General features: G+C 35.1%; 4 protein-coding genes across 7 annotated transcripts; 2 read left to right on the forward strand and 2 right to left on the reverse strand.

Annotated features, from left to right (window-relative positions):
• Positions 1–346: 346 nt before the first annotated feature.
• On the reverse strand, positions 347–5936 carry LOC109048161 (acyl-coenzyme A thioesterase 9, mitochondrial-like). 2 transcript variants are annotated; one of them, XM_042714361.1, is made up of 16 exons: positions 5690–5935; positions 5390–5478; positions 4659–4685; positions 4265–4310; positions 3979–4149; positions 3313–3350; positions 3086–3169; positions 2890–2993; positions 2733–2806; positions 2577–2644; positions 2376–2487; positions 2200–2290; positions 2020–2105; positions 1844–1931; positions 1604–1754; positions 347–1523 (listed from the first exon to the last, which is right to left on the reverse strand). In XM_042714361.1, the coding sequence occupies exons 1-16, from the start codon at positions 5701–5703 to the stop codon at positions 1462–1464; spliced, it is 1305 nt and encodes a 434-aa protein (XP_042570295.1). In that variant the 5' UTR covers positions 5704–5935; the 3' UTR covers positions 347–1461. The 2 variants fall into 2 exon arrangements, with proteins under 2 accessions (XP_042570295.1, XP_042570296.1); XM_042714362.1 differs by lacking the exon at positions 4659–4685 and having other exon boundaries at positions 5690–5936.
• Positions 5937–6252: 316 nt separating this feature from the next.
• LOC109069568 (diamine acetyltransferase 1-like) lies at positions 6253–8930 on the forward strand. Its single transcript, XM_019086203.2, has 6 exons — positions 6253–6407; positions 7386–7437; positions 7520–7603; positions 7803–7904; positions 7983–8023; positions 8237–8930. Exons 1-6 carry the CDS (start codon positions 6342–6344, stop codon positions 8405–8407), a joined length of 516 nt encoding a protein of 171 aa, XP_018941748.2. The 5' UTR covers positions 6253–6341; the 3' UTR covers positions 8408–8930.
• An 888-nt stretch (positions 8931–9818) lies between these two features.
• On the reverse strand, positions 9819–11060 carry LOC122135354 (arylamine N-acetyltransferase, pineal gland isozyme NAT-3-like). Its single transcript, XM_042714364.1, has one exon. It carries the CDS (start codon positions 11058–11060, stop codon positions 10212–10214), a length of 849 nt encoding a protein of 282 aa, XP_042570298.1. The 3' UTR covers positions 9819–10211.
• On the forward strand, positions 10804–15822 carry LOC109048160 (ropporin-1-like protein). Of its 3 annotated transcripts, none has more exons than XM_042714365.1 (6): positions 10804–10941; positions 12232–12370; positions 12482–12605; positions 12699–12860; positions 13733–13908; positions 15611–15822. In XM_042714365.1, the coding sequence occupies exons 1-6, from the start codon at positions 10935–10937 to the stop codon at positions 15669–15671; spliced, it is 669 nt and encodes a 222-aa protein (XP_042570299.1). In that variant the 5' UTR covers positions 10804–10934; the 3' UTR covers positions 15672–15822. The 3 variants fall into 3 exon arrangements, with proteins under 3 accessions (XP_042570299.1, XP_042570300.1, XP_018921392.1); XM_042714366.1 differs by lacking the exon at positions 10804–10941 and adding an exon at positions 10942–11079; XM_019065847.2 differs by lacking the exon at positions 10804–10941 and adding an exon at positions 11827–12014.
• Positions 15823–16688: the final 866 nt, after the last annotated feature.

Raw genomic sequence — 16688 nt, forward strand, 5'->3', positions numbered from 1 at the left:
AACGTATTATTGTTTAGAACTTTTTTTCAAGAGATCATTGAGCAATAGAGATGAAACCTAACTTGCTGGCATAAAATTACACATGCTCTAGATTGATATATGAGATATATACAAAATAAGTAGGAAAAAACATATTTACTCGCTGTCTCAACATGACCAAATATAACAGCTTCTTGATGTAGTAGCTATCTGTCACACTTGCAATTTCAGGAGTTTGTCACTCGGTGGCACCTACTGTCAGGACAACGCTTGAGATTGCTCACTGACTGTTTCCTCAGTACAATGTTTTAAACAAATAAAAGAATAGTACAAAAATGTTTAAATGGTACACACATGAGATGAAGACTCCAGTCATAAGCACCCTAATACAATTTTTACTTTGATTTATTTTACATGGAGAGGGTCGCCTCACTGGGACCACTGTTAAGATCACATGACCAGACAAATCGCATTGGACACTTTCGCTCATGGAATAAATAAAGAGAATACAGCTCTGAAATGTGCATTACACATAAGGTAGATGTTAGTCCACTAATATGCATATTTAATGTCTTGTATTTATAAGAAACAAACAAGAATACTCATACAAATGTTAAATAATACAAGTATTTAAAAAAAATAAATGATGGTAAACATATTTTGTGAACAAAAACATTGAAAAGGCATGCATTCATTGGTCATTGTGGTACAGGGAGTCTGTACATGAAAGGCATCATAAATCTCCCTGAACCTACTTCCTTTCATATAATTTTTTTTTTTTTTTTTACATGTTAACTTCTTACAGAGTCCATTCTAGGTTCATACTACCATCTTTTGCAAAAGTCCATGGTTCTTTGTTGCATTTAAAATAATAATGCAAAAACGGATGTTTATATACAAGCCAATTTGTCAGCATTCTGAAACATTTGCAGATGTAACATCAAAACCTATTCATACTGTGCACTCTAGACCAAAAGTGTTAGGTAAAGTTTTTGGAGTGTTTGGTGAGGCAGTGCTCTCATAATATGATCTCAAGTTTCAGATATCCTTGTTTCCTTTTGAGGAGATCAAGGAAGGAAGACAGGACTTATTCTTAGAATTTGTGCAATTACTGTATATCCTTTTCCAAGGTACCAGTTGTTCATGAATCACTTTGGCTGCATTCAGATCAGTAACAGTACAACCAAAATCTCTTGGTTTAAGAGTCTTGTCATATCTCCTTACGAATGGCATTGTAGTGCAAACAGAACATGGTCTGTTATAAGTCTTAATGACTAAATAGGTTCAATATTACCACAATCAAAAAAACACCTTTCACTGCAAAACCATTTCACAAAATGCTCCTCTCCCACTGTAAGTTTAAAATTGTGAAAAAGAATATTTTACATTTATGTAAAATGCAGCAAACAATAAAAAATATTATGAATATGAAATGAACGGAACTAAAAAATGAGAAGTTTCATCCCTGCAAATCCTAGATGCTCAACCTTGGCTCCTCATGGTCTCATCAAAGTGCCTCTTTCCATCCAGGTAAAGCATAGACTCTGCAAATGGCAACAATATTAGGTTACAGGTAATACCATTAATACATTAGTAACAATATTTGTGAAAATCTGTATCTGACCTCCATAGCTCTGTGGTACAACAGATGGTATGTCGTTCTGAATGCAAAAAGTGAAGTGAAATACATTTGTGGTGCTGTGTTGCCGGGTCAATGGGTCAAGCACCTCTGTGTGAACCCTGACCTGGATGTGCATCCCTTCTGTGTAACAAACCTGACAACACAGTATTATCATCAATCTTATTCTGAAGGGGGAAAAAATGGCTACAAATGAATGCATTTGATATTTAACAATTTAGAAACCTGTGAGGACAGCAATAGCAAAGAGCCAATTTCTACTGGCTTTCGAAATATGATGTCATCTACAGCAACCAGCATTGGTCTGCAACCACTGAAAGATCCAAATACAGCCATGTAAAGGAATGAAAAGACTTCTTTACAGTAAATATTCAATAGATAGAAAAAGGGGGATCTCTTACACAAATGCACAGGCATTCGCCCAGCCAAGTTCATAGGCTTTTCTCATCAAAAAACCACCAAATATCCGGTTAAAGATATTTCTTTCCTGTATAATGTAAAGAATAAGTCAGTGCACATTACGCAAATGTACTAATTTACGCTGTCAGTTGCATCGATTAAGTATTGCAAAAAATACTTACTTGTGGATGGCAAATCTCAAGCCCTTTCATTTTGCAATCTTCCATCCATACGGAGTTAGGTGGTAAAATACGACTCCGAAAGCTGACAGTTCTAAAGGAAGAAGGTAAATATTGTTAAGAAATGGGCAAAAAATAAAGGCACAGATTTATAACTGTGTAGTGTCAATAAATCTGACTGTGTGTCTAGAGTGTTGAGGAACAGATTGTGAATGAGAGTTCTCTCCTCAGCTGTAGGGGCCACTTTCAGAAGAGACGCTGTGCTCAGCTCCACACGCCTCGTCTTGTTAACTGATCAATATAAAGAGCATCGGTCTTGCTCTAAATGCTTCAAATTGAAGTAGCAATTGTGATTACTGACAAACAAAAGTGCTACTCACTCTCTCCTTGTTGAAAAATTGCTTCTTCCTCTGGACTCTCTAGTTTGAGTGGGTTTATAAAAGCTGCCCTGGAAAAACAGAACATAGCCAGTACACATTTACAGACACAATACAGCAATCATAGCTTGTCGATCATACCAACAGGTTTAAACTTACCTTTTGTTTTCAGGATCTCGAGCCACCATTACAAATGTGGCATCTAATACATTGGTGTACGCCCCATCATGATACTGTGAAAATGGTTGGTTTAAGTTCAATGACACTTTTATGTGCAACATATAATACCTGTTTCATAAACAGACTTTAGGAATACCTGAGACATATGCATTTTAGCTTCTATTGAGGTTTTGCCAACCCATGTCACATGACCTGTGAACTTAATGTCACAGTCGGGGTAGATGATGTTTTTTCTCAGGTCTGTGAAGTAATAAAACAACATTTTATAAATTAATAAAACCAAAAAAAAAAAAAAAAAAAAAAAAGAAGTCTACTAATTCAAGAAGTAATACCGATTTTGTCCACTAGGGCGGTGACGATAGACAGTGGAGATCTTTTCAGCTCCTTATTCCATGTGTGAGAATAACAGATGAGCACTAAGAGACAAGAATGAAACTGTATGTGATAAGCAGACAGAGCGAGTTATGATCAGCCAATACTGCTGTGATTATCTACATCTCCTATTTAAAAAATAAAGAACCCCCTTTTGGAACCTATATTTTTAAGATGTATTTATTACCTGCTAAACTGTCCAGGTCCTCCAAAATCCTTCCAAACCTGTTGAGAAAAAGGTATTTAAACAAAAGAAAATGTACTCGGATCAGAATGAATATTCAAAAATGACTGGTTGCGAAGTTTGATATTTCTGAATGCTACTAATTTTAGAACAGACAAGCAACCAGGAACTTATGCTGCAGTGTAGTCCTGCACGATTATGACAAAAACCATAATTGTCGATTATTCCCTTGAAACTGTAATTGCGATTATTAATTATGATAATGTCAATTTACACCGAATTATGTTTTGAATAGCTTTATACCATTGTCTGAAGCAACTGCATGCCATATTTTTATATGAAAATAAACAAGCTGAAAACACTCTTCCGGAAAAACTTTCACTGCTTTTCTATAGCATTAAGCCTCAAATGTCAACTATACATTGGTTTGGTTCCTTCTTTAAATAAAAAAAGGAAAAATATGCATGATATTATTATGTTATACTAAGACTAAAATTAAAACCATGGAAAACCCTTAAAATAACCTGTAGAAATAATAAAAAAATACACATCTTAAGCACTGTAAGTGGACTTTTTTTTTTGTAATTGTGCGTTTGAACGATTATGTAATAATGACATGCATAAATGTAATCACAATTAATAATTTGAGAAGTGGTGGTGTTTTAGCACCTGACACTGTTGTGATAGTTGAGGTATTTCTCTCTCAAGGCAGGCTGGGAACCCAGAGGAAGATGCGCCTCGACTGCACTGTCCTTCATTGTCTTTGCAGGAAGTTCATCTTGACTCTGAGCAAGATACTGGCTTAGTGATGCACGCTCAGCTAATGCTTGCTGATGATCTCTGTACAACAAAACAGAGAAAATACAACATTTTATGCAAAATGGGTAGTAACATACTGGTGACAATTCTGCAGAAGGAATAACATAATAACACAAGTGTTAATACAGTAACATACTTCCAGTTGGTGGACGCTCCAACTATCTCCCGCAGCCTGTTGCGAACTGGGAAAACAAGGAGGAACAAAATGGAGCTTTAAAGATGTACTGGGATATCAAATAATGTATGTACTTAAGAGTAGTGTTGGAATGAAAAGCAAAGCAGCATTTGTATCATCCCATAGTATAATACGGAGACACAGAAAAAAACTAGTCAACAGAAACAGTGTGTTAGAAAGGAACCGAGGCTAGTCTGCATGAACAGGCCGCACACAGGGTGAAGGCATTTGAAGAAAAAACACTAGATGTGAAAGTACAAAGAACTTCATGCACATAAACCATGAAATAACAGCAGGATAGTGTTTATGAAGACACATAAGAATATCAAAGAAAGTAAATGTTCTTTCATTTTACCATTGCTCACAAGTAAAAATGTGTTTCCTGTGGGGACATAAAAACAAGTCAGGACTTGGTACACACACTGATGGGAAATTATTAAATTATTATAGGCTAATGATTACAGTGTGTGTGTGTGTGTGTGTGTGTTTATATGTATATATTTTATATATATATATATATATATATATATATATATATATATATGTATATATACTGTATATAATTAGGCAATAATTTCATGTGAATTACTAAATTATTTAAATTATGAAGACATTATTTATTTCAGTTCTAGCCAGACATTACTAATTACATTTCTGGCCACATCTGTCAGCAGTGATGAAGTGATAACATCCATACATACCATAACAATAACACTTAAAAAGTGTTATCGTTATAAATAAATAAATAAATATATGCACACACACAAACACAATTCAATACGTTTTACATCAAAATGCACATGCAACAAAGCATCTGTATGTAAAGGGAGAGTGAATACAGGTAAAGAGGGACATTTTATTGTTGCCTTTAGTAACATATTTAAGAATAAAGACATATTACTTAACAGATGATTCAACTTAAGTCGCATTTTACCTGCATTCAGCCTAATTCATCCTGAATGAGAAGGCAAGTAAGATCTCAAACGTTTCACCGTAATAACTAGTACACTCACTGACAATATTTCATTGCCTTACACTGACTAGGTTAAAAAATAAAACATTTTATTTTATTTATTTTATAATTACCATCAGCCATATCTGGTGCTTTCCCTTGTCGGCACATTTGACCCGTGGAAAGCCCTCTGCACATTAACGACGATGCAGACTTTAGGACCCTTTACATAAAGCAAAGACACGGGAGGAGAGAGCTTACTTGAAAACTTTACTTCACAAAACTGCTAATGGTAAAATAAAAAAGTATGGAACTCTTAACTTAAGAAACTATGTATAAAAAAGATCCTATTGAGAGACCAGGCTGGTCTGGATGACTCACAAATGATGAGTTCACAACAAATGCGTGACGCAAGACAGAAATGTAAAACTCACCGCGGAGAAAACATCTTCCTTGTTCTTGGCTCACCACTTTATTGTATAACAACAATGATTTCGTGAGACTTACACCAGCTCGCTTCTTGCACAGATGACAGATTTCTTAACTGACAGTGATTTTCACTTCCTGGAAAGTAGGCGCGGCTAGTCTACCGTAATAACAGTTTTAAAGGCGCATAGAAAAAGATTCTACCGTAATTACAGCCGTTATGTTTTGGAAGCGAGACAAAAATGTTTAAATGTGGTCTTCAAAACAAAGTTTACACGGATTTACACGTCTTTTACATTACTCGGGTGGAAATGTCTTTCAAAAGAACAAAAGTTTTGATCCCACTGATATATATATATATATATATATATATATATATATATATATATATATATATATATATATATATATATATATATATATATATATATATATATATAACGTTAAGTTCTTTGACGTTATGCACCAGCATGAGCGAATAATAACGGTGCGCCATGACGTAGCTCTAATGGACAACTGCTATTGGTCCGCAATCGGAGAAAACGTCATTACAATAAACAGCGGAGGGTAATATTCTGGAAAGCGTATGAAGAAAGAATTTTTGCTTCTCTTCACATATAGAAGACTAGTGAGAAAAGAGAAAAAGAGTAAACTAAGAAAATGGCCAATTTTAATTTGCGTAAAGCGGAGCCAAAAGACGTGCCTGACATATTGCGACTCATAAAGGTAGATTTCACACCGGTTTAATTGCATGTGTAGCCTATATTTGAAGCACATTATTTATGGTAGCAGAATATGCTGTTGAAACTTTGAAACTTTTATTTGGTGTGCTGTCCCATGTTATTATATTAAAAGTTATTGTCACACCTTTTATGATTTTTACATTCATGTTAAATTAGAGATAAATTAAAGATATCAGGACATTGATAGTGTCCAAATATGACCCTGCATGAAAACAAGCCCTAGGCCCACCGCCTACAGAACTTGACGTTCAAATAGATCAAATGTAATACATTACATTTTAAAATCTATTCAAATAGAAATAAATTCTACACTTTTTTGTATGTATTTTGGATCAAATAAATTCAGGCTTAATGAGCAGAAGAGAATTCTAAAAAAAATAAAAAATTACAAATCTTACTGTTCAAAAACTTTTGACTGGTAGTGTAGGCTGATTATTCTTATAGATGGAAACAAATGTGCTTCAGCCAGAAAAAAGGGTATGAAAAGTGCCCAGAAGTCGCTGCAGAAAACAAAAAAATGAACAACAACAAAAACTGTAAATGTTGCTGGAGACGGGCTTATTGAAAATGCAAATTAATTATCTGCCAGCAGGAGGCGCTTTTAAGATAAAAATTAAAACGTCAGCTGAAGACAGTCGGTTCCCTTCAGAGATACATTCATATAAAACTTTTACTGTATATGTATAAAACACCCGCGACGTGTTATGACTGTGCAGTGCTCATGTTTATTTAACGAAGTCAAACGCCACAAATAAATCAATGTATGGAAAGCACTGGTAATGTATAGCCTATCGAAATATCGGAATATCGGAAATGTGTTTAAAAAATCTAAAATAATATCAGCGTTATTTAAAAAAAAATTAAATATCGCGATATATATTGATAGGTTTTTGTATTGTTTTATTGTCCTGCGTTAAGTTAAGTTGAGTTTAAGTCAGCATTTTTTTTTTTGTTTCTGAAGGAACTCGCCAAGTATGAAGAAATGGAAGATCAAGTTATATTAACTGAGAAAGGTAAAATTACACAGTATATCAAATGTTAAATTTGATAAGTAGTTGGCCCGCCCTGGAATGACAATAAAAGTTGTGTGTTCAGATCTGCTGGAGGACGGATTCGGAGACCACCCGTTTTATCACTGTGTGGTCGCAGACGTGCTAGCCGAGCATCAGAAAGTCGAGGGTAAATATCAAGACAAAGATGATCTTTAGTGAACTTCAACCTGTTGAATAGCGAAATTGACTGTTTATAAGTAGACCAATAGAAACAAAATGTGATGTTGAACGATTTATAAGTTTTTTTTTAATTTTTTTATTATTATTCTTACTTTCATGCACAAGCATGTAATGCAATTGTGTAAGACAGCAGCGTTCACTTACAGGTTATTCTGTGATTGGATTTGCCATGTACTATTTCACCTATGACCCTTGGATTGGCAAACTGCTGTACCTTGAAGATTTTTATGTAATGAAAGAGTACAGAGGTAAGGGTGTGTTATTAAGGTGTCTTTTAAGAAACTAGGTGTTTCCTAATTTCCCTTGACCAGTTTCATGCCTCACAGGTTTTGGAATTGGGTCTGAAATCCTGAAAACCCTCAGTGATGTAAGTCATCCTGTTTACATTTGTTGTATGTGTTAGCATCATTAACACACAAAAAATGGATACAAAACTATGAAATCCCTGACACAAATTTAGTATTAGCAAGTAGTTTCAAATTCAAAATAGACCACAGAAATGTGTTTTATGTTGTCTTTAAATGATTTTATGCTTTACACATCTAGACGCAACCATAAACAGTTCTGTTTCCACCTGCAGACAGCGGTGACGAATCGGTGCAGCAGCATGCATTTCATCGTGGCTGAGTCCAACAAAGCATCCATTGACTTTTACAAGCGACGTGGGGCTTCCGACCTCTCGCTGCAGGAGGGATGGCGACTTTTCAGGATCGATAAGGAGAATCTCCTGAAAATGTCTGCCGAAGAGTGAGCTGTCCTGAAGTTACAGTGTTCAGGGAGGGACTAGTCAGAGTATACGCAGAGTAAATTGCTGTTTATTAATATGAATAATACCCACAGAGTAGTTAAAAGCATTTTATTTAAGGATTAAATTATTATTTAAACTAAGAAATGGTTGTGAGCCATCCCTATAGGCAATTTACTCTGAGATGAAGTTACAGTAGAGCTTTTATTCATCCTTATATTTCAGTCATATTCTGTAGTTTGAATGCCAGAGTATCTTATCTTATTTAATAGTCTTTTATCCAAATTTAAAATCTAAAAAAGGAAAAGAAAAAGTGATGTCTCCTATTTGATTATATGCAGGGCCATTGCTAGTGGGGTGAAAGGTGTGAAGGGCCCCACTAAATCCAGTAGTAATGCTATATATTCCCCTACTCTTATATGAATCATTTTAGTATATATATATATTGCAAAGTCAGCTTGTATGCCTGAGTTTAATGAAAACCTTAAAAACATGTAATTTAGTTAAAAAAAAGCTTTCCAAATATATCCCCCCCCCCCAAAAGAGACTTACTGTAAGCATATTATCTTCAAAAATGAAGACAAAGATATCCCTTTTTATTTTACATGTGACCATTCTTTTCCCATTCATGTTTAACTCCTGTTGGGGCTAGAATTCTCTTATACGGCCAATGATTATGCATAAGATAACACCTTCAGGCTTTCCTCACAGTCATAGTTTATGCATAAGATAACACCTTCAGGCTTTCCTCACAGTCATAGATACACAGAATGCAATGTATAACTTTCCTGGAGATGACTGTACTTTGCAGAATATCCCTTTGTTTATGTCCAGACTAGGTTCATGATAACATGGGGCAGACTCTTATCAATGAGGTTTATGAAATCATAAGCCTGTGAAGTTTTTAAAAACTAATGCAACTTAAAAAATTGATCATTGTATAGTGGCACAGGAAAGTACTAGAGAATGCGACAACACTGGTATAGAAAATTCTGGAAATACAATAAGAACCATCAGTAAGACCTAAAAGTCACTGAGTTGTTGAAAAATGTCTGGAGTTTTCACAGTGCAAGTCAGGTGTAGCTCTCTTTTTCAGGTTGGTCCAAATGCTTACTGCTGCAGTGTATATTTATGTGCAGAAGTAAATTTATACAGTGCACAGTAAACATAACCAACACAATAAATATAGCAAATACCAAACTGATCAGGGCATTGATAAGAGAACAGGATCCAGGTGCAAAGCAGGAACTCCTAATAAAACTTACTGCTGTCTCAACTATACGGGTAAAACTACTGTCTCATTATATATATATATATATACTATATATATATATATATATATATATATATTATATATATATATATATAAATATATATATATAAGCCAATTCTAAATATTAATAAATACTAATAGTATATAGAGAATACTATAATAACACTGGAACAATGAAGCTCACACCTTTACTGGAATTGCATGCATTTTCTTAACACATCAACAAAATTTCAGTAACTTAATTTTAATTCAAAATGTTATTACTTTATTAACACTTAAATACATAATTTGCCTGATGCTTAAAGATAAATGTACTTAAAATCATTTTACTAATTGGAAAAGGCACTTCAAAGCTAACAGCTTAATCTACATAGACCTATAAATAATTACAATTACATTCATGGCCTGAGTAATAGCATATATACAAGAGTACAAAGTAATTTAATTTGTAATTTAATATTTCTGCCTTGTGTGTTTAATGGAGAGAAGAAAAAATCTATAGACATACTTAAAAAGCAAGAGAGACTTAACAAACAATCAGTAAGTAACTGGTGGTGGTATAATCTCAACATCTTTTGGAGTCAGTGGAGAATGAAGAACAATCCCAAACTTTTCTCTCAACAGCTCTGTGATTTCTTCATCTGAAAGATCTGTTGTGGTTTTTGTAGCTTGTTGTCCATCCACCGAGGACAGACTGGTTATAATCAATCTGCGGCCCATGATTGTGATTCTTCCAGTGGGCAGTAAGAGTGAACAGAGAGACTTGCAGAAGAAAATCGAGCTAGCAGAACTCTGATGGTAACCACACATGGCTCTGAAATCATCTCTTTCACGTGGCTCCAGAGTGAATTTGTACAGTCCCGTCCAACATTCTTCTCCAACCCCTGATACTTCAGTCACAGATTTCATTTCCATGAAAATTAAGTTCCCCTGAGATCTGAGGCGATACACTCCGTGGCTCTGGACTTGAGGACCGTCGGTCTCAAGAGAGAGAGGGAGCTGGAATCCGGATCCAAACCCTACATCACAGAGCCATCTGTGTCCATCCAGCTTGACCATCATGATGAAGTGGTCAAACGGAGGTCCGTAAGCACCGGTGAACTGATTCCTGACCTGTGCGGAGAGAATAGTCAGGTCGAAGCCCATCTGAGACAGAAGCCACGAGAAGAGCCCATTATTCTCATAGCAGAATCCTCCACGGCGCATGAGGACGATTTTTTCATATAAAAGTGGCAACTCGAGTCTGACCCGCTCTCCGATATGAATGGTGAGATTCTCAAAGGGAACTGTCATTAAGTGATTCAGGTGAACGTATCGCAACGTCTCCAGTGTCGGAGGACATGGTCCCGAACAGCCGATACGTGCCAAATACTTTTCAACATCCATTGTATTGCAAAGACCTCAGGTATGTAGTTAGGCTAAGAAAACTATAGGCTAAACACAGCTGAACACTGAAACAACATGTAGGCAACCTTTACACGACCTTTAAGCAAGCTTTCACTTTGCATAGGCTGTAAACGCGGGCTGTAGGCTACTTTCTCGGAAGTCCAATTGTCTCATAAATATTTATAAGGACATGCAACTTTCTAATCAATCCTTCCTTAACTGTGTGCTATGTTTGTAGAAGACGATTAAAATAATATTGCAAATATAGCCTACTAAATTATAAAAGTTGATTTTAAAATAGTGTTGTGTTTAAATGAAGATTTACGATTTTGATTGTTTGGTGATATGGAGGTTTTATTCAACTCAATTAAAACAAAACAACCAAAATAAGCGATTGCTTTAGAAATATTAAATAAAACGATAATGAATCGAGGCTAACCCCTTCAAAATAATTTATTTTTAATAGTTATTTTTCTTACATAAAATATTAACATTTTAATTAGCATTAATGATTTTTCACACAGTTTACATCGATTAAAATATCTCTCAAGCAAAAGCATCAGATTAGCGCATTATTGGATGAGGAGCCAAGCAATAGCAAAATATAAAGACCGTTATTTATTTATTTGTTTATTTATTATTATTATTTTAAACAATCCACATTTATAAGCGGAAAAAACAAACTTAAAATAACTGGACATGGCAACAAAAGCGCTAGTTTACGCCCTCTTTACTGGCATTGGCCAATCAGATCTCGGAGGTCTTTTTGGTTTCTAGGTGATGCTCACAAACAACCCGTTGCTATGAAAAACACAGGGGTGCAAGTCGCTGCTGTCGTATAAAATGACAAAATAAGAAATATTACTATATAGTATACATATGGTACATTATATTAGGCCATATTTACAAAGAAGGACTTAACTACAACTCTGTGTTTAAAATAACCTTAAAACGGTAGGTTCTTTTGTGTGTTTAGATTAAATGTTATTTAGTTCAACTTGAAGCAAGCCTGTGCTGTAGTAGCAAATTAAAGTAACACAAGTTTCCAGTCATGTATTAGTGTGTAGCACCATTTTCGTATTGCATGTACTTAATGATATTCTGACTTCCAAATGTCCCTTTTGTGCTCTTTTGTGTTCACCTTCTCCCTGTAATTATCTTAAAATACAAGCGGAAGTGATGCCTCCTCCTGAAACAATGTACTGCGCTCAGCAGATCAACATCCCTCCAGAGCTGCCTGATATTTTAAAGCAGTTCACAAAAGCTGCAATCAAGACACAGCCACATGATGTGCTGCAATGGGCAGCTGAGTAAGTGTTGCTTTTTTAAGAAGTTTCGCATTATATATAATGTATGCTTTATATTGCAATGGAATCTATAATAAAGAGAAATAACAACAATAAAACTGCTTTCTCTTTCAGCTATTTCTCAGCATTATCAAAAGGTCAGGACCTTCCAGTCAAGGAGAGGCTGGAAATGCCAGTGGCAACTCAGAAAACAGACACAGGGCTTACATCAGGCCTTCTAAAGATCCTTCATCAACAGGTGTGATCCACTGTAGCTCTTTTGTATGTTTTAAAGTACACAGTACAGCAGATATATATTTGTGAATATTAATGACATTTCTCTCGCTTGTAGTTCGCACCAAAAGAAACCATTACAAAAGAGGAGCTTCTTCAGAAGTGGAAAGGCCTGTGCTTACCTACTGAACAGCTTGACACAATCCTTGCTCTTGGCAGCTTCAGTGAAAATATCATTTGGATGCAGTTTTTTGCTTTAGGATGCAGTGCTTTGGGTGGGGTGAGCGGCTATAAATATCTAACTGTATTTAACAGTACATTAAAAGAATTGTTCATCCAAAAAAATGAGAATTTGTTGGAAATTAACTCACCCTCAGGCCATCCAAGATGTAGAGGAGTTTGTTTCCTCATCGGAAGAGAAATTTAGCGTTACATCACTTGCTCACCAATAGATCCTCTGCAGTGAATGGGTGCCATCAGAATTAGAGTTCAAACTGCTGAAAACAAACATTACAGTAATCCACAAGTAATCTGTGGGACTCCAGTCCGTCATTAAGGCATTTAAACCATAATTTCTGGCCAGAATATGAGCTCATAATCCATAATTATGGAGTTATGGAATCAACGGTTTGAAGTTAAAACACCTTAATGATGGATTTGTGTATTTAAAACATGCAGCTTTTCATCTCACAAGACATTAAATTATGGACTTTAGCCGTGTTGATTACTTATGTTTTCATCAGCTTTTCTCATTTTGATGGCACCCATTCACTGCAGAGGATCCAGTGGTGTGCAAGTGATGTAATGCTAAATCGATCCAAATCTGTTCTGATGAAAAAAAACAAACTCATCAACATCTTGGATGGTCTGAGGGCGAGGAAATTTTTAGATTTTCAGTAGATCTTAAAATTGATCTATTCCTTTAATTATATTGTGTGGTGGTGACTTCATTTGAGATGTTGGAAATGTAATTCTACTAACTGGCTCTAGATGGCAGTGTTGGATTTTAATTGGTTTCCAATTTCAAGGTGTTCAACAAGAAATAAAGATTCACAAAGACACTGAATGATAGGTGCAATTGATTCAAAGTTTGCTAAACAATGTCGAAAAAGTGTATGTTTTGAAAGAATGTCTATTGTACTGTTCCCACAGACCATCACAAGTGCTTTGAAACATGCATGTGAAATACTAACAGAGGACCCCGAGAGTGGTGCAGCCCAGATTCCTTTTGACACATTTCAGAGTCTATACACATACTTGGCCCATCTGGATGGAGAAATTCCTAAAGAACAGATCGACAGCTTCTTGCATAGTTTAGAGGAGTATGCGTGAGTACACACACACACACACACACACACACAAATGCATTCAGCTTAACTTACCGTAAAACACTGTCTTAAAGTCTTTAAACTAGTATTTTTAATGCTACAAGTTTAATGGCCCTGGAAAAAAAAACTAAAGAAAAATGATATGATCAAAGGTGCCCAATTGTGGAGCAAAAAATGTGAAATACTCAATCACTTAGACACATTTTTGAAGGTGATAATTTCTTTTCTGTTTTACCTTTGTTGCCAAAGAGGTCTTTTAGGAGTACAAGTAAAAAGGAATAAAATTAATTGCCTTGACATTGCTCCTTGAGGCAGAATTTACACCTGTGAAAATATAAAGCTGCCTGTTGTTTATTTCTTAGAACCGAAAAAAAAAACTTTGCTTGGATCATTTATCGTGACCACCAATTCATCTTAATAGTTAACATTCTGGTCAAAAGCCTATGTACAATATTGTTATATATTTGTCTGTCCCAGATTATATAACTGGCATTTCTGCTGTATGACTTTACGACATGTTATAAATCAACCTCTTTGTAAGTCTTAGATTTTTTAAGTACAAACATTAATTTAGTCTATTTAATTGCCATGCAGACAATACATCACTAGGTGCTTTGTAGTTACCAGTTCTGCTTGGAAGGACAACATGTTTCTGGTTCTCAGCACTTTTAAAGGCTGAAATGGAAAAATTCCAATTTACACTTTTGTAACCAATGTTATTTAAATTATGAACTTAAAAAATGGACATGGACTGTCCCAGTTGTTATAGTGTACTAGATAGGGCCTGTAAGTATTAAAAATAAAACACCCATGATATAATTAGATAATTTCTTAAACAATAATGTTATTTAATGGGATAGCTCACCCAAAAAACGAAAATTCATTCTTTTGTGGGACACAAAAGAAAATATAAAAAAATAAAAGTGTCAGATGCTTTTAACGTTCTTTCCATCAAAACACAGTTGATTTTTCAAAAGATCGTCTTTTGTGTTTAGTTTGATTTTTTTTTAGCGTTCTTTCCATCGAAACACAGGTATGTAATGACATGAACGTTTGGGTTTTTTCATTTTTTTGGTGTAACTGTAACAAGAGGAAAACAGGTAAGTCTTTTTCTGCTGCTTTGCATGTCTGCATGCGTGTACCAGTCACTGATACCACTAAACCAAACCAACCTTACCACTGTGTTTTTTTAAACTCTCAACAAACACAGAAGCAAAGTAAATGTTTGCTTCTGTGTACATGAAGAAGCTCAGAACTTCAAGGTGATGAGACAACTAAAAATTAAACTCCAATTCAAAAGAATTCTTGAAAGCTGATTCTTATCACATTTACTGATCTTTATTAAAATGTCATACAAATGCTAATATCTATTAGGATTCCTAGAAACAGGATCTCTAGAGAAAAAAACAGTCCATTCCTGTGAATATGCAAATGTTTGAACGCATTTTAGAGAGTCAATATTTGAGTTTTAGAGGTGAGGATAAAGAATTTTGAAATTTGTGTTGTTTTGTTTTTTAGGGAAATCAAAGTAAAAGAGAATTGAAAAGAGGATGTTAGTAAACAATTAAAAAGCAAGAACAGTTGTTTCAGAAGATCCGGTCCAGTAAACTTGGATGTAGCAATCTCCTGTCATGATGAAAAAATCGATTACACATGCCATTTGTAGACATTTAATTGGAAACTTTGTTTTTCCTGCTTTCAGAGAATGCCAAGGAGGAATGGTGCAACCGTCAAATTTTACAAGCCCCCATAGTGCTGAGTAAAATCCAGTACAAATGGTCCTCAGGCGGTGATATCTCACAACACACTCGAAAACTATTGATCCTAGTTACTGTGTCTTGTGTTTGCCCTCTTTATCCTGTATATTATGATGGGATTTGATTATTTCACCCAAATAAATCTTTGAATCTCAAATCTAGCTTGCCTGGAATAATGTTGCAAAAGTGAAAGAAGACAAAACAAGGCCACTGGAATATTAGGTCCTTATGCAAGCATAATGAACTTTCAGTTTTGATTTTGATTTACAGTTTTTCCATTGATACTATAGGTTGGGGTTTTCAAAACCCCATTACCTCACTGTGGTTTTCATGTGCTTCTATTTGAAAGAAACCATATTCTGTATGTACTTCAAACACTCATATGTAATCTTTTTATATTAGAAACAGAGATGAACTACTAAATCACATTTTTTCCTTGCATTGTATTGCACTTTTGTCTTGTGTTTTAGAGAAGCAGTGGCACAGCAACATTCACCAGTCACTCAGTTAGTCTGATTAATTACCCTTTTGAGGATGAGAAGAGGCTGTGCACTAATTTGGAACCCAAAAGAGCTACTCAACCTTCACAGACCTGTTAATGAAGGCTATTCTCAACACTGTCTCTGAAATGAACTGACTGACCCATCAGTAATCAAGCTAATTTTAGATTGACAGCCTTTTCTGAATTATGATACAGTCCCATTAGCTTTTTTATGAAAAAATATTTTCAGCAAGCATAACAATTTAAAACTGTTTTAAATTAGAAAGTGACTCAAAAATCGTTTGATACAGACATCATCTCACCAGGACTGTTATTATCAAAGCTTGCTGGTCAATGATCTGTTTTAAGTGCTTTTGGATGATTTACAGTAGATACCATATAAACTTTACTCAGCACGAAGCTCTCCCTTCTTGATCGGCTTCTGAGGCTTTATTTACCTAAGCAGGCCAGAGTGCTGAGCTAATGTAATTGTCTAAGCCGAAGTAGCCAGGGAGCAGCATGGCATCTAGCATTTCTAAGAG

This window comes from Cyprinus carpio, chromosome A24 (genome assembly GCF_018340385.1).
Source record: "Cyprinus carpio isolate SPL01 chromosome A24, ASM1834038v1, whole genome shotgun sequence".
Lineage (NCBI taxonomy): Eukaryota > Metazoa > Chordata > Actinopteri > Cypriniformes > Cyprinidae > Cyprinus > Cyprinus carpio.